At 37.4% G+C, this 28,000-nt stretch overlaps 2 protein-coding genes, 2 long non-coding RNA genes and 1 pseudogene across 4 annotated transcripts; 2 read left to right on the forward strand and 3 right to left on the reverse strand.

The window, feature by feature from the left end:
* The first annotated feature begins 1,164 nt into the window (after positions 1-1,164).
* Positions 1,165-5,733, forward strand: LOC125589269. Its single transcript, XR_007325456.1, has 3 exons — positions 1,165-2,440; positions 2,550-2,812; positions 2,901-5,733. It is a non-coding gene; the product is annotated as an uncharacterized LOC125589269 (long non-coding RNA).
* A 1,131-nt stretch (positions 5,734-6,864) lies between these two features.
* LOC106378359 lies at positions 6,865-10,732 on the forward strand (annotated as a pseudogene).
* A 743-nt stretch (positions 10,733-11,475) lies between these two features.
* On the reverse strand, positions 11,476-14,164 carry LOC125586963. Its single transcript, XR_007323504.1, has 2 exons — positions 13,064-14,164; positions 11,476-12,983 (listed from the first exon to the last, which is right to left on the reverse strand). It is a non-coding gene; the product is annotated as an uncharacterized LOC125586963 (long non-coding RNA).
* A 6,151-nt stretch (positions 14,165-20,315) lies between these two features.
* Positions 20,316-23,150, reverse strand: LOC106381672. The gene has a single exon (XM_013821597.3). It carries the CDS (start codon positions 22,974-22,976, stop codon positions 20,508-20,510), a length of 2,469 nt encoding a protein of 822 aa, XP_013677051.1. The 5' UTR covers positions 22,977-23,150; the 3' UTR covers positions 20,316-20,507.
* Positions 23,151-23,751: 601 nt separating this feature from the next.
* On the reverse strand, positions 23,752-27,425 carry LOC125586964. Its single transcript, XM_048756950.1, has one exon. It carries the CDS (start codon positions 26,548-26,550, stop codon positions 23,971-23,973), a length of 2,580 nt encoding a protein of 859 aa, XP_048612907.1. The 5' UTR covers positions 26,551-27,425; the 3' UTR covers positions 23,752-23,970.
* Positions 27,426-28,000: the final 575 nt, after the last annotated feature.

Below are 28,000 nucleotides of genomic sequence, written 5' to 3' on the forward strand. Positions count from 1 at the left end.
ACTAAATCAAATCACAGTTTGGTCAGGTTATATTTTGTGGAAAAAATAGGCACGGTTTAGCCACATAAATTTGTTACTACAATAGTTACGAATATAAACATCACCACTTTTTGGGAAAAGAAAACACAAAAATAAACGTGTCAAATTTCTGGCAAAAAAAACCACAAAATTTTCGTGACAATATCTTGACTATATTGCCACAGAAAATATGACTAAAACATGTTTATACGGCCACGATTTGTCACTTTTTTTTTGGATACGAACGTATCATTACTATTCATGGTTATTTTCTGAACGTGTCAAAATTCTGGCAAAAATATTTGTCGTAGTCACAATTTAAATTGTGGCTATACCCTAGATTTTACTAGTGAATTTATATTCTGTTTTTTTTTTTTGAAACTCTGAAATTATATTATGTTACCATGATCTACTGGCCAGTAAAGTGACATGACTAGCAAGCTAGGATCAAAAAGTAATGGAAAATCAGAAGTTTGTTATATGCAATTTGGCTTTAGCTAATAGTAATACCATGTGAAAAATATATCATGTGAGAAAACATTCCAGCGAGAGTTATTTAGCAGAGTGACTGGACGAGAGAGGAAAGCGTTACGTGTATGATGGGTTGCACTTGGTTCAGGATTTTTGACAAAAGAGTCCCTGGACGTAATATTATGTCTTAGTTTAAGATTTCTAGAGTTTCTGGTCAGCCTACTAACTTGCGACATTAGGCCATTAGGGTGACATGCAACTTTTTTGTCGTGGATACAATGTAACTGACTGATGTTTTAAGTCACGAATCTGGTAGTAGAGGATCTTGAATTTTTCTTTAAAAAGCTGGTCAAATTCAATCATACCAGTAGGTTTGGGATCATTTGATCTTTGTTGTCAGTAGGTTTGAGATTGTTTTGTATTGATGCCCATGTTTCCATTTCTGTACAAAATTATTATGGATGCATCTTGTGCTAATTCACCTCTTCAAAACCCACAAAATACATTACTATTTTGCATTTATTAGTATGAGCAATGTTCGAAACTACGCTAGGCGCTAGTCGGGCGGCAACGTCGGGCCTAACGCCTAACGAAAACATCAGGGAATACGTGGAAATTAATCAGAGTTTAGTTTTAGGGTTTTTATATAGGTTTTATAGATATATTATATATTTTAATTATAAACATAAAACCTTGTTTGCACAGTGGTTAGCGGGTTTTAACCATGATAAATCCACCCGGGTTTGAACCTCTTCCAGAGATTTTTTGGTTGTTTTTAACTTTAAAACATTAATGAGGGGTATAATAGATATTACGTAATCATCTTCTTCCTTATGTATCTGCTGGAACCCTAACATGGGGGCCGCCTCACTTTTTCTTTTTTCGTTTTTCATTATTTTCCTTCTTTTTCCTCTGTATTTATAGCCAAAAATGATAGATTAATCAGAAAACCTTCGATTTTAAAGTTTAAATGAACGAAATCTTGAATTTTTTAAGATAGTCGAGTTTTTTCTCCGATTAGCACCAAATCGCGGCGGTTGGAGGCCGAGGAACGATTTTCCGGCGAGTAAGCGGCCTTAGGCGCCGCGTTTTCGAACACGGGTATGGAGTATATGTGTTGGCAAGAGGTAAAAGGAACCTAAAATCTTATCTAGTTCAAGTATTCGATATTGACTTAGCAATAATGGCTGATTGTGACTTTGTGAGTCACTCTCATTTACTACCCATAAAGAGCACAATCAATAACAAACAACATTTAAAAGTTAGAGCTATCTACTCTCCTTTATTCCAGTATAATAAATTCACAAAATAGATGAGATTAAATATTTATTGTAAGTCTATATTGAATCTTATACATGAACAATGTACAAGCAGAGGTTATATACAGACACTGATACTAGGGTATACCATAGAAGTTAATGACAATATATTATGTACAATAAATAAGAATATACGAAGATCAAGCATTGATAGTGATTGATCTCTAATACGTCCCCTCAAAATGGAGGGGTTTGCACACTCCAATCTTGCCAGCAAATGAAATGAATGTTGGATATGGTAGGGGTTTGGTCATAGCATCTGCTAGCTGATCCTCGGTTGAGACGTGTACCACTCGTAGTGTGCATGACTTGACTTGGTTTCGAATAAAATTGTAGTCTAGCGCAACATGCTTTATTCTTGAATGGAAGATGGGATTGACCCATAAGTAGGTGGCTCCATCATATGGCTGGTGGAAGGAGAGGCTTTCAAGGTCCGACATAATATGGTGGGTTGTGCCCCTGTCCATTAGCCAGTTGGTAGTATTTTAGGAAGCAGTTACGGTGAGATTAGCTCGAGGATTTCAAGGCATGAATGGACTAACTTTCTGCTGACGAGGAGACTGATAGCTTTTGAGTTGAGAGCATTGCTTGGCACTGTTTCCTTGTGTGCCACAGATCTGACAGCATCCAAGGTAAGGCATTGGTCCTCTTGAGTCATTGCGGTTTTATTGTTGTGGAGATGACTGCCATTGTTGGTTAATCTGCTGTGACGCATTCATATGCTTGTTTTGGCCTTTGTAGTTGTTGCGCTGTTGTGCCATATTGGCTGTGACAAGAGTTGGTGAGACAAGAGCATCCCTGAGGGAGAGGAGTTTGGCCTCGTGGTTTAGTAGGCGCTCATGCAGCTCCGTGATCAATGGGGGAGCGTCCCTGCCTTCGATCTGGTCTATGACATTTTTGTAATCTTCTGGAAGTCCTTCGAGGATGAGATCGATCTGGTCTTCGTGGTCAACTGCTTTCCCGAGAATAGCTAGTCCATCCAAACGAGTTGTGATGCCTTGAAGGTAAACGTCGATTGTCTTCGTCTCCTTTTTCCAGTTCTTGAGTTGTGTCTTTAGCTGTTTTGTGTGACCTCTGCTTGGTTTTGCATAGGTTGATGCAAGTGTGGTTCACACATAAGAGGAGGTAGTGCAATGCGAGACATGAGGCTGGAGAGATTGAGAGATTACTCCTAGAAGTGCGCTATAAAGGAGCTTGTCTTGATGTTTCCACAAAGTGTAGGCCAGATTTGTTGGATGTGATCAAGTCTTCATCTTATATTATTAGTTTAGAAGATTCATATATTATATAGTTAAGTAATTAATTTATGTATCGTATCGTATCACACACCGAACAGATACAAATATAATTGTTAACTGCAAAACAGTTACACATGTGTATGTACGTGTCTCTATATTGGGGTTGTCTTCAAGAGACATGTCCCTTAGTTAGTTTCTCATGTAAAACTATAAATACATTCTAAATATCTAATAAAGTAATGTGGCTTTCGTTATATAAGAATAAAGCAATATATTGAGTGTCAAGGAAGAAACAGAGAACGAGAGATAAAACAGAGTAAAATCTATGTTGTCTGATGCTTAAGACCAACTGCAACGGTGATTTTAGATGAGTCCTTATCGTTAATCCTTAGCATTATTTCAATATAATATTATTATTTTGGCTTAATTAGCTAAGGATCAATCCTTCAAGAGGGATTGGAAAGATTCAATCCTTAACACACGTGTCTCTCTCTATCTCTCCTCCCACGCTCTCTCTCGATCTCTCCTTGCTCCATCATCTCCCACCATGGCTCCTCTATAATCTTCCTCTTCATCTCCCACCACGTCTCTTGCTTTACTGCTTTCTCCGTTCTTTCGGTAGGCGCAAGTGTTCATCATCCATCCGCCCTCAAACACAGAAGAGACAATCGTTTCGTTCGTCATCTTTGAAGGTATTTGCAGTACTTTCCGATTAACGATTAGCTTAATATTTGATTAATTAACCATCTGATCCGACTGTTGTTCGAAAACTCTGGAGTGTAGATTCATAAAGTATCTATCCGTACTCTATCAATTTGATTGGCCCATGGTTATTCTCCAGAAATTTGTAATGGAATCGGTAGAAATTGATTGTACTTGTCCTGGGTTTGTTAATTGTAAATCTCGGAACCTCTCTTTGTTTTCTGTTAATTTTTGTTTTTTTTGTTTGTGTGTTTTCAAGATTTAGGAAATTTCCGGTTAGATCTCCGGCTTAATCTTGTACAGTTGGTATTGGATTTTGTTTATATTGCCTTGTTGTTTGAAATTGAAACGCTCAAGTTTTTGTTTTGCTTAATATGAGAATGTTTCCGCACTTTGTTTCTTCATTTGGTATTGACTGTCTGTTCTTGTGATCTTGTTGTCTGTTCTGATCTTGTATGTTCTTGTGATCTTGTTGTCTGTTCTGATCAGGGACAATGTCTTCTCAAACTGGAAATTCACAGAGACCGTCTCTTTCCATCAGGTGGGTTTCTCTACTTTCGATTAGTTATAGATTGATTAGATTTTTGAAGCTCTTTGCTTCAATCTATAGATGTCTGTGGTAATGATGGCTAAAGTCGATAGCTTTAGTAGATTTTTATTGTGGATATGTGAAAAACAGAACTAGAGAAGACACAAAGTAATAGACTTGTGTTGTTAGTAATAATGGAGTTTGGTTTTTGTGGGTGACGTTTTTAGGTGCCAATCAACTAATACCAAAGAGCCAAAGAGTAGTTGTAATATTCTGGACAATGCGAGCAACCTTTTTACAAACATGTTAAGCGGTGGAAGTTTCGGTTCAATGGCCACTGCTGAAGGAGCTGTCTCTGATTTGTTTGGGAAGCCTCTCTTCTTATCCCTCTACGACTAGTTTATGGAGGTATATGCTATTAAGACTTACTCTGATTTACATCTTAAAGTTGAGAACTTTGTTGTTTTGATTATGTGATGTTCTTGTTTTAAAGCATGGAGGAGTTTACAAACTTGCGTTTGGTCCAAAGGTATTTGTTGTCATCTCTGATCCTATTGTTGCGGCATGTCCTCAGAGAGAACGCGTTTTCCTATGACAAGGTAATGGAGTCAGTCAGTGTCTTTGTTTTGTTTTCTTTTGGTACCACCATCAAGTAACTTTCCTTTGTGTTTTTCTTTAGGGAGTTCTTGCTGAGATCTTAGAGCCCGTCATGGGAAAAGGGTTGATACCTGCTGACCTTGATACCTGGAAGTTAAGAAGAAGAGGGGTAAGTAAAGCTGTTTTTGTTACTCTCTCTATGTTTATGGCCATTAATGATGATCTGTGTTGCAGCTATAACTCCTGCGTTCCATGCATTGTATTTGGAGGCCATGGTCAAAGTATTCAGCAACTGTTCTGAGAAAATGATACTGAAATTGAAATTGAAAAACTTATAGTTTTTAAACTTATACATTTTTAAATTTCTCTTTTCTGGTATATTTATTTTTAATCATACAATTAATAAAATTTCAATTTCAATTTAAAAAAAAAATATTTTTTTTATTTTTAAGAACTCCTAATTGGAGATCACCATTGGACACATTATTTTGACTAGAGTCCTTAACTATTCAAACAAAAAAAATTAATATAATAATAATAAAGACTCCAAGAAGGAGTCCACCATTGCAGATGCTCTAATAACTTTAGTGTTTCGCGTGTTCTCTAGTGTCTCTGTCAATGTACAAGTTATATACAGATATACTTATACTAGGGTACGATAGAAGTTAATGACAATATATTATAAACAATAAATGAGAATATACGAAGATCAATCATTGATATTGACTGATCTCTAATATTTATTTGGCCAAAGTTCCTCTAGTAAGTATTGTAGGTGTCAAAAGGAAGAAGATCACACACTTCTCTTTAGACAAAACATAATTTGGTTTTCAATTTTATAATGAAAATGGGAGTCTGATTAACAAACTTGGGAACAACTTACTTTTTAGCAAAAATACAAAAAAAAAAAAAAAAAAAACGAGAATGAGAAAATCAAAATAAGACGAAGACTCAATAATCGAGAGGATGATTCCATCCATGTGCTTGCAACACTTCTAACAACATAGAGCTTTTCTTCTTGTGCTGCATTTTCTCAGACCAGATTCCTTCTTTGCTTCTTTCTCAGCTCTGATAACGTTCTTGCATTATTATAGTCTCTGCACGAGCGTGCACACGTTGTTGAACTGAAGTCAGGTAGATATCCAGTGCATGAGCAACTTCTTGCCGATATTGACAATCAAGCCTTCGTTCCACGTGTTCTCTAGTGTCTCTGTACTTCTCAACCCGACCTATTGCATAGCGAAGCATTGCGCTCTCGTGCAGTATCTCTGCTTCAACGACCGATACTTGATTCGTAACATCTTCCTCTATTAGGGTTTTGTGGTAGACGTTGATCATCGGATACAGATCATCGTCATCATTGCATGATGTACAGATTTGACAAGGTTCTTCTTCTTCCTCTTCTTCGCTCTCGGACTCAGCGTATTCAGACACGCGCATCACAAATCCTCTACCATTCTTTGAAAAGATATTGAGATTCTTTAAGAGAGAGTTCATCTCAGAGACCACCGAGCTATCGAAACCATAAGGTTTATTACTGATCCTATAGTAACTTGGCGGACAAGGAGATTCCAGAACGATTCTCATCAAGAGATTAATTCCACAAGAGATCATCTCCCTTGTTGTACCTTTGATTGATTGAGTCTAATTCCGTCGAATCGAAAATAATTTTCTGCACCGTTACAATCTCTACACTTCTACACCAACATGTGTTTATATAGGCGAAGGAGGTAAAAAAAAGGAAATTTTAAAAGAAATCTAGAAGGCATGAAAAGATTGATTAAAGAGTACAAAAAAGGAAATTAACGTAAAAAAAAAAAAAATTGGAAAAAGCTTGGAGAGGCGGCCACTTAAAATTCTGAATCGTACGGTTCATATTTTCAAATGACGTCATCAACAAAGATATCAACGGTTTAGGTGTAAGTTGTTACCGTAAGGTTGAGACGCAGAAGATTTTTTTTTTTTTTTTTTTTGTCAACAGACGCAGAAGATTATATTCCCTTTCTTAGCTGAGACGGTTATCACGAGAACTCACAAAAAAAATAACGCGGCAAGGAGTCGTAAGTTTGCGTAGGAGTAGAACTTCTACTGTAGAAGCTCTGGATAACGTCTTTTCCCGCGGTCGGAGACGGAGGTTATGCCTTTCGGCTCTTGAGGTAAATAAAAGATCTTTCTCATTTTGGAGTAATTGCGATTTATAGGGGTTTTTCTTTTTGTTGCTTTTATTTTTGTTTGATTGGCTTCGCGTTTCTGAGATCTGACGATTCGAATTTGACGTATCCGAGTTGATTTTGAATTTCTTGGTTAGTTGAGATCTGTGTACGGAGGAATAATGTTGTTGAGATTACTAGCATTAATAGGAGGGATCTACTCTATGTTCCATTGATTGCAATTAGGGTGAGAGCTGTGACTTGTTATTGAATTGTTATTGATTCATTCATGTGTTGATTATTATTAGGTTATATTAAGCTTCATTTCATTTCGAGTGGATTTGCTTCTTTTGAGATATGGAACAAGATTACATCTGCTCAGGCTGCTGCTACCACTATCGAATTTTCTCACTGCAAGAATCTCTCTATTGGCGGTTTCTTGCTCCCTCTGATTTCCTTACTGCCTCTTTCGTGAACTGCACTTAGCTGCAAATTTCTAAGTCAGGTATGTTTTTTCACGAAGCTATTGACATTTGCATTTAGCTTGTGTTTCTACTATATGGCTTGCATAAAATTGTCTTTTTTTTCTTAACATATTAAATTAATTTTAGGCCATGTTCAAAAAAAATATTAATCATACATTTTATCAGGTAATTTTAAAATTTAATAACTTTGTCTGATTTTTTTAAATTATAAGTTCTAAATTTAGCATTATATCTAAAATTTTATAGTTTCTTACCATAATTTATCTATATATTTTGAAAAATCCTTAAGTTTTTTATTTTTATATTTCGGGGCCCTGTTCGACCGTTCCATTTGCGCGTGCTGTTAGACGGCACATAGCTGTAAATTTAATTAATGTCAGTTGTGTGAATAAATATGGAGATTTAGAGAAAACGAATAAAACTGCTATAAAAGTTAGGAAATCTCAAAAAAAAAGGAATAAAAAATGATAAGATCTAAAACACGTCATATACTCCAAACTTATCGATGCATGATTGTGTTTGTCTGGCATTTTTGTTTTGTGCAGGGCTGATGTCTGCAAGTTATCATTCCTTTGCATAGTCCTAGAGTCTTATCTAAACCTTGATCTCTACAGTTTAAAAATTCTGTTAGTCCATATTCCATATCTGCTTCTTATGGGTGCTGACTGAAGAAGGATGTATCAGTTTTTTTTTCTCTTCAAAGTTTTGACATGTCGTAGCTTTGATAAGTCTTTTTCTCGGGTCTTCCAGCCTTGAGTGAATTGTTGAGAGCCTGGGCTTCTTACTTAAAACATTCCTTCTTTTTGGTTCTCAGTATGTTTTGCGATCTTATCTTGGTGTCTTTCTTTTGCCTTGATGGCCAGCCAATTTATTTTCTAAGTAAATAACGGTTAGCCAGCGAATCTTTGAGTTTGCTTGCATACGAACAAGTGGAAGATTGAAAGTTCTTTACAAACAAAAAATAAAGAGTATATTGTGTTTAACCAAGAGCCATGGAGAGGTAGGTTTGATTTTCTTTATCTGTGCTCTAACTTTGGCTTTAGACCATTGAGTTATAATTTATGTTTCCTTTTCGATGCCTTATGCAACTGTAGGTATAATTTTGTCAAAGAAGTTGGTGATGGGACTTTTGGGAATGTTTGGCGAGCTGTCAATAAACAGACTGGTGAATTTGTAAGTTGTAAGTGAAGGTATTGTATCTCCTCCACTGCAAATGTTATCAGTCTTTCTTCTTGTCACTGATCATCCTTTTTTCAAACTAGTCTCTTAGTAGGATGAATCATCCAAACATTGTGAAGCTGAAGGAAGTCATCCGCGAGAATGATAACATGTACTTTGTGTTTGAGTACATGGTATACTTTTTAGTTCTTGCAACTTTTTGTTTGATCTTTTTTCTATAGTTCTTTCTTCACCAGTGCCCTAAATATTCTTATTGTTCTTACTCGAGAGCAGGAGTGCAATCTTTACCAGCTTATGATCGCCCTAAGCTTTTTGCAGAATCTGATATCCGAAATTGGTGCTTTCAAGTCTTTCAAGGCCTTTTTTACATGCATGAGCATGGATACTTTCACCGTGATCTTAAGCCAGGTAATTGATTACCAATCAGTGTCAACTCACGTGCGTGGAGTTCGACATTATTTTTCAAATCAGTTACCAAGTTTTTTTTACTGTTTCTCCTGATGTAGAAAATCTATTAGTCTGTAAAGATGTCATTAAGATTGCTGATCTTGGCCTCGCCCGGGAGATCGATTCAAGTACACCTTATACAGAATATGTCTCGACACGCTGCTAAGGTTCACTTCCCTGATCTGTTGAAATGGATCCTTAAGAAAATCATTATGTTTGTAGTTCGGTGGTAAATGTGATTTGAGTATTGGGCCACTTAAATTATGTGCTCTAAATGTGTATCAGGTATAGGGCACCTGAAGTACTGCTACAGTCATATGTGTACACGTCTAAAGTTGGTTAGTGTTCTCAAAACTCCAATAGAAAGAAGTCTTTCAGTATGGTGTTGGTCCATTTCTTAATCATGGGAAAATTTTGCTTGTGTTTCAGATATGTGGGCAATGGGCGCTACTCTGGCTGAGCTGTTGTCGCTTTGCCCCCTTTTTCCTGGAGCTAGGTATTTGTCAAATGGTGATCACGTACAGTTTTTCCTGATTAAACAACGTTGTGAATGTGATAATATCTCTTTTAATGTGCGCAGTGAAGCAATATATAAAGTCTGCAATGTGATAGGTAGCCCAACTCAAGAGACATGGTTGGAGGGCCTTAATCTGGCTAGTGTCATTAATTACCAATTCCCTCAGGTAAATTTTTTGCTCAAATCTTCAATAATGTTTCTGGAGGAAAATGCGTCATGATCCTTTTTTATATAGTTTTGCATACTATTAATGATACTATCTTGCAGAGGCGATTAACCTTGTTGAGCGGCTATGCTCATGGGATCCCAACAATAGGCCGACTGCTGCAGAGGCTTTACAGCACCCGTTCTTTCAGAGTTGTTACTATGTTCCACCATCTCTCCGTACCAAAACGTCTGTTGGGCAGAGAGGGTCTCTCGAGCGTCAGCAGCAGCAATCAGTCAAGAGGTTACCGGCGACTTTGACCAATACTGCTAATTACAAGCCGTTCAACAGTTATGCTAATGCAAAGGCAAATGGTCCTCCTTTTGGCGCTTGTCAGACCCAGCGGAATTTGGAGACAGCATGGAACAACAAAGCCATGGGAAGTTATCATGTCAGAGATGCTAAGTATATACCACCGCCTGGAAGGAAGAGTCCTTGCAAGTAAATTTACATTTTTAGTCCTTCTATTGGGTCTTTCCTCGTGGGCCATCAGGGACTGCGAATAAACTGGCAAATGCAGTGGTTGGCGGGGGAAGATGGAGTCAGAGTCAAAGGCAACAACAACCGGTTATGAAAGCAGGGTGGGTGGGAGAAAGTGGTGACATGTTCCTTAGACCTACACAGCCTCCCAACCCCTACTCTAGGAGAATTGCCGGTTAAAGCCCAAAGACTCTTTGGGCTTTTGATCATCATCTTCCAGAGAGTCCAAAGTCGTTTGAAGACTAAGCTATGTTTGATTTCCTTTTTCAAAACTATCTTTCTTGTTCGTCGAACTTCTTCCCTCTGTACTGACTTTAATGTTTCTGTCATGACTTTGACTATTTTGTATGAAGTACTTTTCATTTCTCAATAAAGCTGTCGACTTTGGGCCTAAATTCTTCTTTTCTTTTTGTTATCAACGTAGATAAATTCATGAAGATTTTATTAACCAAAGGATGGACGACGAAAGGTTTCATTGCGCTGTACGCTCTTGAATCGATATGTGAAATTTGAATTTGCCTTTTAACTGGATTATATTTCCATAATAACAATCAACAAAATAAGTTTATAATCATTACATATATACGCATATTCATGTTCTCTTGCGTCGTCTATGCTCATGTCAACACAAGCCCTGACTCGAGGAAAGGCAAAGATGTATCCCTTGTTTAATTCTCGTGCCAAGTAATGAAAGAACTCGGCGAACCACAAGTGCAATTCATCTAATCTACAACAAAATGTACATAAAATAAAAGTCTAATTTCTTAATAATCGTGGAGGCAGAAAAACTCTGAGAACCGTACCAAAGTAACATAAATCGAATGACAAAAAAAAAGATATTTTGTAATTAATTAAACTTTTAGAATATGGCAAAACAAAATAAAAAAAGTTAATTTTGTATTTGACCATGATCATTTCTTAATAAAACCCTATAGTCCTTGATTAACTAATTCGACACTAGATCCGGGGAAATCGCATGCATTCAGCTTAGCACATGCCAATCCTAAATTTAGATAAATTAGGTATTGTTTTTTACATAGGTTTAAAATCATTCTACATATTTTTGGGTATTAGATTTTTGTAGAAAATAAACATTTCACTTATTTTTAGTTATTCCAATATTCCAATTGGTAAAACAATGGCCTATTTGGTTGGAAATACATAGAATAAAAGTTATTTAGGTAACTATACATAAAACTTTTTAATTAGGTATGAGGATAAATCGGTGAATGAGAACTTACCATTCTGTCCCTAAAACGAAATCATAGTGATAAGATTAGATTCTATGAAACGGAAAAAAAAACTCCAGCAACGTCGCCATATATGTATTTAATTACGTTCGTATAAATACGCATCATCATTCATCACTCCACATATCTCAACACTTTCTCATTCTCTTCAATCACAAAACCAAACCCCTTTATCCATCCAAGACAAAGAGCAAAGAGTTAACGTATATAATAGCAAACCGCAGCGGCGATCTCCGTTAAAACGCAGGAGCATCCATCGAACGAGCGTCTCCGGTGGTCCCTCCACCTCGACGTGAAATCCCCACAGCCAATATCTCTCATGCAAGATTCACCGCACAAAACATGCTGTGTCAGAGATGTCAGACGAAAGAGAGGTAGTTAAGCTGGTTTAACCGGAGTAAAACTCTGTCAACCGGTCCGGTTAATTGGTTCCAAGCGAGTGATAAATATCTCAACGACAGAGGGAGAGATTGAATCGGTGAGGCTGTTGCGTTTGAGATCGATTCGGGTTAGCGATTGCGAGAGAAACGGAGGGATTGATCTGGTTAAGTGATTGTGGCGGAGAATCAAATTGGAGAGCTCCGGTAAGGACCCGATGGACGGAGAAATAGTTCCCGCTAGCTGATTGTAGCTCAAATCAAACGTTCTGAGACGGTGAACCTCGCCGAGACTCGCCGGAATCTCCCCGGAGATGAAATTCTGGCTGATTGCTAAGAAACGAAGGTCTTTTATCCGGGTGAACCGGCTCTGGGATCGCCGAGGTTGAGAGAAATTACTTTATCGCCGTCACAGTAGACTCCAGCAAAGCCGCATGGATCAGAGGTGAAGTTCCATGAGTGGAAGAAATTGGAACCAGACAAATTGTGGAGAGATTTACTAATCGCTAGCAGAGACAAGATATCAACAGGGTTACTTTTGGGATATAAGGAAAATGAAACAGTACGAAGCCAATCACCTAAATAATCTTTTTATCTTGTATATCAAGTGCAATTGCTCTAAAACAATTTAGTAAGCCAATTATATTTAATTATGAGAATATCAGTTGTATATAGATGCACAAAAAACATATTTGGATTTCATTTATTATTCCATCAAAGCTTTAGATGTATAAGCAAAGTACATTTGATCATATATGATACTACATGGTAATGATGTTCATATATTAATTATTGGTTTTTTTATTGGTAAGACTGTGGCAGCTACACGGGCAATCCTCCCCTGGGCAAACCTTCATCGCTTCAATAAGCTTATTGTTCTCTTCAATACAATTATCTATGATTTTCAGCTGAGACTCAATTAATCTATCTATATTTAAATGTCGGATTGCTTCAAAATGTTGGCTGTCCAGAATAATCTTGTTTTCATCAAGGTATTCAATTAAAGTTTTCTCCAAACCCTACATTGCACAAAATATAATTAACGCTTATAGAAAAAACAAAGTACATAAGAGTACGAATAGTGTAAATAAATACTAACCCTCACGTGCTCTTCATCTTCTTTTGATTCTTCCTTCATAAGGATGAGTTCACCAATAACATCGAAAATTTCATCACTTAAGGAAGCCATTTTTTCTTTGGTGAATCTAAATCTTGAAAGATATTTAAAATTTTGTTTTCACTTCTTTATAAATTTTGGCACATTTATAGATTTGATGAATCAAGTCAGTCAACAACATTAAATGAATGTATATTTATATTGATGTTGTTCTTGGTCAAATATCCTTAATATATACATATTTACCAATATATAATACCATAAATCTTCCAATTTGGAATATGAACAACAATTTTATTGAAAATATATTATATTATCATATATGTTGTAAGAAAAGATACATTTCCTTAATTATTTGATTTTTAATTTCTATGGAACGAAATGAAGTCACAAAGATTTTTTATACTTTGCAAATAATGTTTTTAATATTTTTTTTATCTTTTTCTCTTTAAAACTCTAAAAATGTGACCTATATATAATTTATTAATATACTTTAAATTTCACATAATTATTAATGTTATATAGGATAACGAAGGCAAAATATAAGGTTTATGTTTAACTAGAAACGAACTTCGAAGCCTGTAGTTGTATCAATTCCAGTGTGGTATTCCAATATTGTTAGAAACTTTCCCTAAATATCAGTAGAATAACCAAATACTATTTAAAAAAATTATGTATAAATTATGATATATCTGAATATCAGAAAATTAGAAACCTAAAATTAATTTATTTGTAAAGCTGATTCGTTCAGTTATCAAAAGATATAATTCTGCATGTATGGTCATATGCCCATGTTTTGAACATCATTTGAATATGCCCATGCTTTGAACATCATTCGAATATCCGGAAAAAAAGTCCATCTGTGAGCTGCATCTCTCTGTTAGAGTCGATATTTCTACAAATTCGGAATATTCTTAGGTCAATAAGAAATAATAAATATAATAAAACTAGTTATTGTATATTGTATTTAGTGGTATTTAAATCTTTTGGATTTTGAAATGTAAATTTTACATTTAGACTCTATTATTTTTTAATATCTTAAATATTTAAAAATTTTATATTGGGATTTTGCATCCTGATGCTATGTTTACATTCATATTCAATAGTATAGTGTTAATATATGAGTATTTTCATCCAAACTTAGTGGGCATGTATATTTTTATGAGATTTGTTATGATTTTGCTATAATGTTTTTTAAAATCAACAAAATCAAATTTTGATTTAAATAGAGCTCATAAGAGTTCGTTTTATTTCTCGTTGTTAGCTGATCTCATAATTTCTTAGTGGCTTCTTCTTAGATTTTGAAGCAATATGATGAGGTTGAAGTTTTGGTTCAATCGGATGAAGATGCAATTGTGTAGAGGGGTTGTCCCGGATGTTTCAGTTCTTGGTTCCATGTTTCGGGGTTGCTGTGGGTCAGTCAGTGTGTGTGGTGCTATTCGACTTGCTTCTTGGCTTTTCATCATAGACAAGAAGTTCAAGTGAGTTTTGTTTCTGTTAAATCCTCTTCGTTGCTTGTTCGCTTGACTGACTGTAGTCTTTTGCTACTAAACCTCTCGTTGTTTTAGGTTTTGATTTTGTTACCTTGTGATATAGTTAAAATGAAGAATAAAAGGAGGATGCTGAGTCAGCAATCCACGTGATCTTTCGGGTCAACTGCGTAACTGAATAGGTTGACTCTGTTTATAAACAGAGCAAATTTTGTTAGGAAAATATCAGAAAAATATTGTTGCATTTTCTCTTCTTCTCATTTTTCTCTAGAACTTTTCCAGAAAATCTCAGTTTATTGAGCTTCGTACTTGTAGTCGGAGTTTATCATTGTGAGTCAAATCGGTGTTTTATGACCATTGGATTTGTTGTTACTTGTTTCAAATCGAATATTATTTTACGGTATTAAAGGTATCAAAGCTCGATCTTTCATTGGAATCATCGATGGCGGAGACTAGATCGCAGGCGTTGTTGAAGGAAGCTATGATTCGAGAAGTGGAATGAAGCTTGGGATCGAAGATCGATCAAGTTCTCGATCGTACGCAGTTGTTGGAGACGACGGTAGCTGATCAGAATGCAATGATTCTGGATTAGAATACGAAGATGGAGAAAATTTTCGCGGAGATGTTCGTAGCGATTCGTTTGATATCAATGCAACAGAATCAAGCTTTAACGAGTGATGACGTTAATATCAGACGAACGTCGCAGATTCATTCAACTTCTCCAACGATTCAAGCGAATCAAGCTGATCTAGGGAGAGGACGATCATGTATTTCACATAACTATTCAGGCATGACTCGCCTCACGAAACTTGATTTTCCTAGATTCAATGGCAAAAAGATGAAGGAATGGATAGTTAAGGTTGAGCAATTATTTATGATGGATAATACGCCGGAGAATATGAAGGCAGGATTGGCTTCGATTCATTTTGATGGTTGTTGCAACATGGCATCAGTCTGTAGTTCAACAAGAAGAGAATCAAAATTTATTGTTCAACTGGCCATTGTATAAGTCGCTACTGGTGGAGAGGTTCGAAGAATTGTTTGACGATCCAATTGTTGAGCTTAAGAAGTTACAAGAGACGGATGGTATTGTGGATTATCATGGGAAATTCGAGTTGATTAAAACAAGAGTTAAGCTTTCAGAGGAGTATTTGGTCAGTGCTTATCTTTGAGGCCTGAGAATGGACACTCGGATGCATATAAGGATGTTTCAGTCTCAATCGGTACGCCAATGTTTGATGCTTGGGAAACTCTATGAGATGGCACATCCGAGGAAAGCTACACCACCAGTTTGGTCGCAGACTAAACAATCAGTAGCAACAAAGGCCGTGTTACCATATAAGAAGGAGGTTGACTACAAAGAGGGTTTGATAGTTAACAAAGACAAACCGTTAGAGAATCAACCACGAAAGTTTCTATCATAAGAAGAAATGAGTAGAAGAAGAGCTGAAGGACTCTGTTACTTTTGTGATGAGAAGTTTATTCATGGTCATTATCTCAAGCATAAGAAGTCACAGTTGTTCATGATTGAAGTGGAAGAGGATGATGAGATTAATGATGAGGAGGAGGAGTTGGGAATGGAAGATGGAGGTGAAGTAGCTCAAATTTCGGTTAATGCTATTGATGGCATTTCTGATTACAAGACGATGAAAGTTAAATGAACACATGGGAAAATATCACTTTTCATACTCATTGACACGGGTTCAACACACAACTTTCTTGACAAGAGTGTGCCTGAGAAGTTGAAATGCACACTTAAGCCAGCTGGTTTAACAAAAGTGACAGTAGCAGATGGTCATAAGTTGGGCGTGTCAGCATTTGTGGAGGGGTTAGAGTCGAACTTTCACAGTATTACTTTTACAATTGATTTCATGCTGATTCTTTTGGGAGGTTGTGATATGGTTTCGGGTGTTCAGTGGTTGCAGCAATGGGGACCAATAACTTGGGACTTTTAAAACTTGACAATGTTATTCAAAATGGATCGCCGTAAAGTCTTGTTACATGGGATCAGAGAAAGATCTATACGGGAGGTGAAAGCTGCTAAGTTGAACAAACATCAAGAAGATTCAGTACAATTGCCAACGATTTCTACACAGATGTTGACAGAGCAAACAGAGGTGCAGTTGTGCTCTGCAGTTGTTAAGACAAGATCTGAAGAACTAGCGATGGAAGTGGAAAAACTAATTGAGGAGTATAAATATATTTTTGATGAACCTATAGCTTTATCACCATTGAGAGGTCATCATGATCATAGGATACCACTGATAGAAGGTGCTATTCAAGTGAACCAAAGGTCTTATTGCTATGCAGTACACCAAAAGAATGAAATTGATAAGATGGTTCAAGAGTTTCTCTCAGCGGGTACCATACAAGCAAACTATGGTCCATATGCTTCTCTAGTGGTGCTGGTTAAGAAGAAAGATGGTTCATGGAGGTTATGTGTGGATTATAGGGGATTTAACAACACAACTATGAAAGATAAATTTCATATTCCTCTAATTGATGATTTGATGGACGAGTTGGGTGGTTCCCGGATTTATTCGAAGATAGACCTTCGCGATGGTTATCATCAAGTGTGTAAGTATCCTCCAGATGTGCATAAGACTGTGTTTAAAACTCATAGCGGTCACTATGTTTACACAGTCATGCCCTTTGGACTTACAAACGCTCCAGCAACCTTTCAAGGCTTAATGAACTCAGTCTTTAAGGAGCTTTTGAGGAAGGGTGTTCTGATATTTTTTTTATGACATCTTAGTGTACAGCTCTACTCTTGAGCAACACTTGGGTTATCTTCGCAGAGTTTTTGAGTTGATGCGACAGAACAACCTCTTTGCTAAGCGTAGCAAGTGTGACTTTGCTACTAAACGGGTTAAATATCTTGGACATTTTATCCAAGCAGAATGGGTGTCAACGGATCCAGAGAAGGTGAAAGCTGTTGCAGAGTGGAAGATTCCTGAGAATTTGAAACATTTGAGAGGGTTTTTGGGATTGGCTGGTTATTATAGGAGGTTTGTGAAGGATTTTGGAGTGATTGCCAGACCATTAACGACTTTAACGAATAAAGAATGTTTACAATGGTCAGCTGAAGCAAAGCTTGCATTTGTTGAGTTGAGGAAGGCGCTTTTTGAGACACATATATTAGCTTTACCACGGTTTGATCAACCGTTTGTGGTGGAGACTGATGCTTGTGGTCAAGGTAGCGGCACGATTTTGATGCAAAATGGTCATCCTTTGGCATATATATGTAGACATTTGAAGGGGAAGCAACTTCGTCTTTATATTTACGAGAAGGAACTAATTGCTGTAGTGTTTGATGTTCAGAAGTGGAGACATTACCTTTTCGTATGATATTTATTATCAAAACCGATCAAATGAGTTTGAAGTATCTCTTGGAGCAGCGTCTGAACACTCTTATTCAACAGAAGTGGCTCCCCAAACTCTTCGAGTTTGACTATGAGATCCAATACAAGCAGGAAAAGGAGAATCTTGCTGATGACGCCTTATCTAGAATGGATGGAGCTGAAGTCTTGCATATGGCCTTATTTGTGTTGGAATGTGATCTGCTGAAACAAATACATGAGACCTATGATAAAGATAACAAAGTAAAGGAGTTGATTGCGAGTTTGAAGAAAAAACCATTGTCTAAGAAACATTATTCATGGTCTCAAGAAGTGTTGCGTAGGAAGAATAAGATTGTCATTTCTGATGATCCGTTGATTAAGCAGGCAATCTTAGAGTGGCTGCATAATTCAAGTGCTGGTGGTCATTCCGGGAGAGACGTCATTAACTAACGAGTGAAAGGTCTCTTTTATTGGAAGGGAATGGCACTTGATGTTCAAAGATTCATTCGTGGCTGTGATACTTGTCAGTGCTGTAAGTATGACTCCACGACATCTTCTGGTTTACTTCAACCCTTACCAATACCTGAAGCTGTGTGGACAGATATCTCTATAGATTTTATTGATGGCCTCCCTAAGTCTTCGGAAAAATCAGTGATATTGGTGTTTGTAGACAGATTAACCAAAGCAGCTCACTTTGTTGCCTTGTCACACCCTTACTCTGCTTCATCGGTAGCTTATTCCTTCTTGGATAATGTATTCAAGCATCATGAGTTTCTGAGATCCATTGTTAGTGACCGTGACAGTGTTTCTTAAGCGAATTTTGGCGTGAGTTGTTTAGTCTGCAAGGAGTGGCTCTTAACTTCTCAAATGCTTACCACCCTCAAAGTGATGGGCAAATAGAGGTAGTAAACATATGTCTGGAAACATATTTGAGATGTATGTGTAGTGACAGACCGCATATGTGGAGCAAATGGTTGGCTTTAGTTGAGTTCTGATACAATTCCAACTTTCATACTTCAATCCAAATGACCCCTTTTGAAGAAGTTTATGGTCAGCCTCAACCTCAACATTTGCATACCTTCCAGAAGAAACAAAAGTTGATGTCGTGGCTAGATCATTGGAGGAGCGCGAGAAGATGGTTTTGTTGTTGAAGTTTCATCTGATGCGAGCTCAACATCGTATGAAACAAGTGGCTGACGAGCATCGAATGGAAAGAAGCTTTAACGTTGGTGATTCTATCTTTGTTAAGCTGCAGCCCTGTAGGCAACAGTCAGTGGTGTATCGTTCTATTGAAAAGTTGTCTCCGAAGTATTATGAGCCTTATGAGATTTGTTGATCTCTGTGGGAAGGTGGCGTATAAATTGAGGTTACCTACTTCATCAAGGATACACTATGCTTTCCATGTTTCACAACTGAATGAGGTGGTAGGTAATGTGCTGGTTTCTACTGAGTTACCAAAAGCGGTCAAGACGTGATCTCTAAGGAACCTGAGAGCATTTTGGAAAGGAAGATGGTTCGTCGTCAGCACCGTCCTACTACTATGGTGCTGGTGAAGTGGGTTAACGAACCGAGTGATGAAGCTACATGAGAATTTTTCTTTGATGTGGAGAAGAGGTTTCCGAATTATAAACCTTGAAGTCAATGTTTTCGAATGGAGGGAGATTTGATATAGTTATAATGAAGAATAAAAGAAGGATGCTGAGTCAGCAATCCACTTCAGCTTTTGGATCAACTGCGTAACTGAATGGGTTGACTCCGTTTATAAACAGAGCAAAATTTGTTAGGAGAGTATCAGAAAAATATTGTTGCATTTTCTCTTCTTCTCATTTTTCTCTAGAACTTTTCCGGACAATTTCAGTTTGTTGAGTTCCGTACTTGTAGTCGGAGTATATCATTGTGAGTCAAATCAGTGTTTTATGAACATTGGATTTGTGATTACTTGTTTCTACGGTATTACCTTGGGTCTTTTAGGATGGTAAAAAGGTTTAGTTGTAGGAATTTTCTTGTCTTAAGTTATGTTTCAGTTTTTTCTTTTGGGTTTTAGTTTTATTCTTTTGGGTTGTATTTCAAGAGATTTTGACGTGTTCAACTGGCTTAGGTATCGCAACTTGTATTCCATCCAAATGTTTAATATAAATCAATTGAGTGAACCAAAAAAACAATACTGAAACTGAAGAATGGGAGGGAGAACGATTTGATCCAGCCCTAGAAGAAAATGTTAGATACCCTGAACGATTTCAAGCATCGACGTGATCTGTTGGTTGATTCATTGTACACTTGGAGTTTGATATCACTGGATTTGATTTGTGTCTATGGTTTCTTCATTCTTCAGTCTTATTGAAGATCACAGAGTGATTGTACCATACTGGTCTTAAAGCATACATACGTGAGAAAGAGTTCATGTTTGAGCAAACAGTGCAATAGACATCACAAGGTTCCATCATAAAGAAACCACCATTAAAAAAAAAAAAGGTTCTATCATAAAACATACAATGTCAACAACATTTCTATGCAGAAAAGAGTTCATAGTTGTGCAGAGAAAGTAGAAAACTACAATGCAAGAATGAAAAAAACACCAAGAAATGTGTTTTTTGATCACTTGCCTATTATGAGTTTCGCTCTGGCATCTCCTTTGTTGATTTGGAACTGATCTGTTAATCCAAAGTGAGCCATTAAAAGCCAAACAAAGTTGATCAGCTCACCACCTCTACTAAGCTGCTCCACATGAGCTGTAGAATCGCAATGACAAGCTGCATAACATAGCAGTTCCACCCACACTTTGCTCAGTATCTCCCATTTGTCTTTCCCATACCTCTCTTCCAGCTGCCTAAGGTCCTTAGCTAACCTGCTAGCATCAAACAACACAGACTTGCTTCTATCTCCCTTAACACCCATTGGATCAATATCACTACTAACGTCAAGGATCGTCTTGCTAGCAATCTTCACATCTCTAACGTTCTCAATATGCCTCCTGTGGAAGAACTTGTCAGCTTCAGCCATCGTGTCTCTGAATCTTATCTTCCCAATTCCAGCGACCTCGGACATCAGACCAGGTTGCATGATCAGGAGATACATCACGTAGTCTGAAATGATTTTGCTGAACTCACGGTTGCTGTAATGCTTACTTTTATCATATCCCTCAGGGATAGTCTCTTCCTGTTGGTAACAGAGCTCGGTTGCAATGTGCCACATCAAAAGACTCTGATCATAATCAAAGTTTGTGACATAACCCACCAGCTTCTCCCTGTCTGCATCCTCTGGAAGGTTGTCTCGCAAAGTCCATTGTCCTCGAGCCAGAGATATCCTTTTAGCATTTTCAGGACTGTCTCCAAACTTTGACTTGTATTTGAGCTCATTGAACATGAACGCCCAGAGCTCTTTAGTCATGGGCTCTCCGTGCACAAACAGCGTCTTGTAAACCATGTCAAGCATATCCGAGATGTCGAAGAAGTCACTGAACTTATCCCACACAAACTTGATGAAATGAGGAATGCGGGAAAGGAACCCGAAATAAAAAGGGTAGATGGTACTACGAGCCCAAGGATGTTTTCTTGACGTTTCATTGACTTTGTGGCTGATCCTCTTGTGCACAGCGTTGATCAACTTGGGAACCCATCCACCAAGTGTTTGGATGATAAAGCTAAGCTTCTCAAATGGGTAAGTGAAGGCAGTCCATGCGTAGCGGCGGAGTTTACCTCTTGCGTCGTGGATCCTCGCTACCTCTGCATTTGTGGCGTAGGCTAGGAAGTTAAACACGTTAATGCTTCCACACCATCTCCTGAGGAAGAATCCAGTCGTCAGCACTTCATGCTTTGAACACTTATCATCACCTTCCTTGTTACACTCTTGCATCGTCCAACTAAGCTTTCTGAGACTAAGAAGCCAGTTGAAAAACTGATCTTTCGGTGATAGATCTTCGTCGGGGTCATCCTTCAAGCTACTAAGTGCAGCACAAGTCCAGTCAGAAAACAGAAACAAGAGGATTGAAATGAGATCCAAAGCTAAGCCAACTGCAAACAGCGTGTAAGTAACCACAACATCAGCTGGATGAAACTCACTGCCTTTGTTTGGTTTCTTATGAAAGAGGATGAAAGCTGCCACAAGGGTCCCTGAAGCAACCACCCGTGATATAGTTCCGATAACGGTGTGAAGAACAGCGACCTTGGTGAACAGAGCATCATAGAGGAATCCAAGCTCAACTTCAATGATCCTCAAAGCTTCCTCTGGATCAGTAAGATTCTCAAAGATCTCTAGGCTCTCGTCGCGCTCCCTGAAGCTGAAGATAAGGTTGACCACAAGACCCTTGAATGTGTTGAAGAACTTGTAAGCATACTGAGCAATCTCAAGGTCAGTCAACTTACTCTTTTCTTTTCTTTTCTCCGAGGCTTGTGCTGGATGCACCAACTTCTTAGGCCTATTCTCCTTGTCAGGCTCATCAATGAGAATGATCTTTGTGGGTAGTCTTGCCTCTTTCTTGGCCTTGTACTCCTCCATGAGCTTGGCGTAGTTTGGTCCTGGATCCGGTGCTTGAATCATAGAGTCTCTAAACTTATCCAAACTAGCACTATACAAAGCCGTTGTCCTCTCTAGATACTTTATAGTCCCGGAGATAAACACTAAGAGTATTATCAACCAGAGGCTATTGGGGATAGACTGAAGAACAACGTAAACACCAGCAATTGCCTGAAAGACAAGTCCAAAGACATGTCTGAGCCAAAGAGCGTTGTCCTCAAGGGCGAAAGCTGTGATAGTGTCTGGTCCACCAAGATGTAAGAGCAAGAATGGTGCCCATAAGGCCATGAGCTTCTTGTCCTGTGGAGGGTCATCTTTCTTGAGTTCTTTACCTTGGTTCTTGGAGATGAGACCAACGGCGAAGTTAGCAGACCAATCTGCTAAGAGGTAAGAGGACCAAACGAGCATGATCAAGAGTCTTCTTGGTGTGCGTTTCCTCAGAGGAGAGAAGCAGATGAGAATTGCTTGGAGGGTGAGGCTCAGAATGATTGCTCCTCTTATGTTCCATCTGTCCCACACATCTTTGATGTGTTCTGGTATCACGTCCACCATTGTTGTTGCTCTCTCTTGATGTGGATTTTTTCTTTCGACTCTCTCTCTCTCTGTTTCTTTTGGTTTTCAGATGTTTCTTTTTTTCTCAGATTGACTTAAAAGAAATTTGGGGCCTGTGGACTGTTTTTGGGAAGCCGTTGATGTTCTTTTTTTTTTTTACCAGACGCTCACTAACTCGGGTAAGAGACGACTCAGCGACTCACTCAAGTCTAGCTGTTCTGTTTTTTTTCTACGAATTAATAATAATAAACTTTTATGCACTTTTCGTACATTTATTGTAAATTGTTTATTAAAAAACTAGTCGTTATTCGCATCGTAAAAAATCTTCTTTTTTAAATAAACAAAATATTCATTAAAGAAAAGTTCGTTCTTTTTCTTTTGCGGGAGACGACTTTAGCTTATTGGTCTTTCTTTATAAACATGCTGAATAATAAAATCAAAAGTGACAGCTGTTGGGTAACAAAAAATAAATGTTCATGTCATCAGAAGTTGAGCTCGCGGCGTTTAAGGATAATAATACATTAATCAACTAAATGTCTAAATCCAATTTGAATCTTTAATACTATGATTAAAATTCGAAGACCATGATTATTTTTTTATAAATTATAATAGAATTTTTAGTACATTACTTTAAGACTGCCTCCTCGTTAGTCATATGACTCATATCTTTACTCCAGTCTGTATTTTTAATGGTTTGTTCTCTGTTTAAATAATTTTAACGTTTGTGTCATCACTTTCCTGAATTATTTTTAACGCATTTCGATCACTAGGAGAATTGTCTAATGGATCTCAGAAATTAACCAAGCTCACAAAAATGAATGTATCAGCCAAACAGAAGATAAACAAGAAGGTCAATGAGCTACAATGCAGATGATATAATTGCTGGTAATGATACAACAGATGCAAACAGTTCAAGACATTACTCTTTGAAACGACAAAAGAACACAATAAAAGCAAACGGAGGAAACTAATGTTGCTGCCGGTTATTAGAGGATCACTTGCCTATAACCAGTTTAGCTCTAGCATCTCCTTGGTTGATCTGGAACTGGTCTCCTAGCCCAAAATGAGCCATCAACAGCCACACAAAGCTGATGAGTTCTCCACCTTTGCTTAGCTGAGCTGCATGTTCAATAGCACCACACTTAGTTGCTGCATAAGAAAGTAACTCAACCCACACTTTGCTCACTACTTCCCACATGTATGCTTCTCCCTTGACTTTCTTCAAGCCATTAAGCTCCTTTGGTTCTGGGAGCTCTTTTAAACCTTTAAGCTCTTTCGCCAGCATGCTCCCATCAAACAGGACCGACTTACTTCTATCACCTTTCACGTCAATAGGTTCAGCTTTTGCTGGAGCCGTCACAGATAAAATCGCCTCACTGGCCTTCTTTATGTCTCCGTATTCGATATGCCTCCTATCGAAAAACCTTTTCGCCTCTTCGCAGGTGTCCCTGAATCTTATCTTTCCAATACCCACAACAGCTGACATCAAAGTTGGTTGCATCATCATGAGGTACATCATGTAGTCTGAAAGGATTTTACTAAACTCACGGTCACTATGACTCTCTTCAGTGGCTGGTTCTGATTGGTATAAGAGCTCGGTTGCAATATGCCACACAAGAAGACTCTGATCATAGTCCATTTCCATCACATAGCGTAGAAGCTTCTCACGCTTTTTCTCTGTCTCTCTGTCTTCACCTTGTATGTCACGCAGACTCCAGTCACCTCTAGCTGAAGAGACCCTCATGGCGCTTTCCGAGTCGTCAGCGAAACGGGATTTCTTCAAAACCTCTCCAAATATATGCTCCCACAGATCAAGAGTGACACGATCACTTGATGTAAAGATAATCTCCTCAAACTGAGCTTGTATCCCAAAGAAGTCCATGAACTTTCTTATCAGATAACCAAGAAGATGAACAATGACGAACGTCCAGTAGATCCAACTCCTAATATAATCTTCCTTTAACCATTTTCTGTTCTTGCATAAAACACTTATCTTATTGTCAAACCACTTGTAAACATTATGACCCGCTTGCTTTATACTGTGGAAACAGAATGCAATTGCTTTTCCAATGGCTTCAAAGACAACTCCAATGCGAAAAACCGCGAAAAACCAGTCAAAGGACATGTGTATGAAACCCTTTGTGTGATGGATCCGCTTCGGTGTTATCCAAAGACAGTACTCTAGCAAGTTGTGTGCATGTACGTACTCAGACCACCTGCGTACCATAAAGAAAGTGTCAAGGACTTCATGACATGTCTTGTCCGTTCTATCCTTCTCAACGTCTTCGTCCTTCTTCAGCCTCATGGAAATGAGAATTGGCTTTATAATCTTGTTGAACCAGTTAAGTTTGTTGTTCACTTCATGAGACACTGCATCCTTGGGTTTAAAGCATCTGTACTTCTCTGTTTTCAACCCTCTGGCTACAAGAATCCTGTTAAGAAACTTGTCGAACTTAGTGTCAGGATCATCAACCTCGTCCTTCATCTTCCTCAGCCTAACAAAGGTCCAGTCAGACAGACAGAACATGATAAGAGCAATGCAATCCAGAGCTATCCCTCCTATCAGCAAAGCATAAGTAAGGCCAACATCAAAATCACCATAGTCTTTCTTGTCCTTGTATTGGAAGATGCGGAGAGCTGCTATAAGGCATCCAAGAGCAATGAACCTGAAGATGACTCCTATCCAATTATGAAGAATCTCAGCTTTCGTGTAAAGAGCTTCGTAGATGAAGTTGAGCTCAACCTCCAAGATTCTTAGCGCTTCATCTGGTTTCAGCTCGCTAAAGAATCGTTTGCTTTCAGCTCGTTGTTGAAAGGTGAAGATAAGATCAACCACAAGACCTTTGAAGATGTTGAAGTACTTATAAGCGTACTGGAGAATATTAAGCTCAGTGAGGTCGTCAGGCTTAACCTTAGCGCCGGCCTTTGGATCTTTCTCAGGCTCCTCGATCTTGATAATCTGTGTAGGCATCTTCATAACCTTCTTAGCCGCGTATTCCTCCATGAGCTTCGCGTAGTTTGGTCCAGGATCAGGCCGCTGAATCATGGAGTCTTTAAACTTGTCTAGACTCGCCAAGTACAAGGCTAATGTTCTCTCAACATACTTGATCACTCCTGTTGCAGAAACCAGCACAATGGGTCTCCACAGATCGTTTGGTAACGACTGCAAAAACACGTAGACGGTGGCGATTGCTTGAAAGCCAAGACCCAACAAGTGCCTAAGCCAGAGCTCATTATCTTCAAGCGCAAGGGCAGTGATTGTATCTGGACCACCGAGATGCAAGAGCAAGAAAGGAACCCAAAAAGCTAAGAGTTTACTGTTATTTTTAGGTTCTCCGGGTTCTGCATCGTCTCCTTGACTATCAGAGATTTGTCCCGCGGCGAAGTTGGCTGCCCAATCGGCAAGAAGATAAGCTGACCAGATGAGAGAGAGTAGTACCTTTCTGGATGTGCGTTTCCTTTGAGGTGCAAAGAAAATGAGAAACATTTGGAGGCTGAGACTGAAGATTAAGGTAGTTCGGATACTCCATGCGTCCCATATGTCTTTGATAGGCTTTGGGATTGCGTTCACCATCTTGAAACAGAGTTATTTCCTGATTTGTTGGAACAGACAAGAAATTATGGTCTTTGAGACACAACACAGATGCATCTAAAGAGGTTTTGGACTTGTTTCTTTGTCTGTTTAATTCTTTTTTTTTTGGTGTTCAGTTATTCTGTGCAGACAGCCATTGGAAGCCTCTTGGAGGAGACCTGAGGTTAGTCAAACACTGTTCACATCGTCTTTCTTTTATGTTTTTTATTTGGCTTTATATTTTGCAAAAACATTTATTTTTCATGATATTTTTAAAATTGTATTATTCCTGCTTTTTGTTTTCGTTCTTTATACTAATTTGTCATTTCGGAAAAGGTTAAAACACTGATTTAAACAAAACTCCCACTGGTTGGTAACCTGAAAATGAAAGATGAGTAAAGTTCCAAAAAAAAAAAAATGAATGGTGCGGAAAGGGATATATGCTATATTTATATATATTTAAAATACCTAGATATTTTATATCAATATGTTTGGATCCTTGTGTAAATTTTCTCTCTTGTTTTTGTTTATATATATCTTTAACGAATTCCTAATCAAATACTTCATCCATTCCTAAAAAATTCATATTCTAAAAAAAACTTTTGTTTCAAAAAGATACATATTTTATATTACCTTTGTTCCTAAATATAGGATATTTTAAAGAATTTTGATGTTCCAAAATATAAGATGTTTTTATTTTTCTAGATAAAATTTTATTTTATTAAAATCCGTGCAACAAATCATATTTGATAATCCATTTTTGTAATTGGTTGATAACATTAATTTATAGTTTTGATGAGACTTTCTAGACAAAACAATAATTTTTTTAATATGCGTGTTTTAACTAAATATCTTATATTTAAGAACAGATGGAGTATTTCTAATGTAATTTTTGTCAACTAATAATGAGAAATTGTGAAGTTCAAAAACATTAATTACATTTTTAAAATTCTTATTGGTTTTAAAATATAAAAAAAAAAATTACAAAAAAACTATGCATTTATAGATAAATTTTATTAAGTTTTATTAAAAAATGTGAAAATTCTAAAATATTAATCTTTTACGAAAGGAGAGAATAAATATCAAGTACAGTATGAGGTTCTCTAAACCTGCTTTGTAAATTGGAATGAGAAGACTTGTTTCCCAGACAGAACAAATTCTGCCCATGTGAACACTAGTTACTTCTCCAAGAAACCCGTAAAAGTACATTCAACCTCTATATTTATAATCTAACTAGATTCTACTCTTTGATTTTAAAGACTGAAATTATACTTTTTACATAATTTATTTTAATAATTTTAAATAATTAGTTTATCTTTTAAACATATTTGTAAACTGATTTTTATTTTTTTTTCTGATAAAATCCTTTTTATTTAATTTAAAAACATGGGATTTTAAAATGTAATAAACTCAATTTATATTTTAAGACAAAAACTGAGTCAATAGTTAGGTA

Source organism: Brassica napus, chromosome A2 (assembly GCF_020379485.1).
Source record: "Brassica napus cultivar Da-Ae chromosome A2, Da-Ae, whole genome shotgun sequence".
Classification (NCBI taxonomy): Eukaryota; Viridiplantae; Streptophyta; class Magnoliopsida; order Brassicales; family Brassicaceae; genus Brassica; species Brassica napus.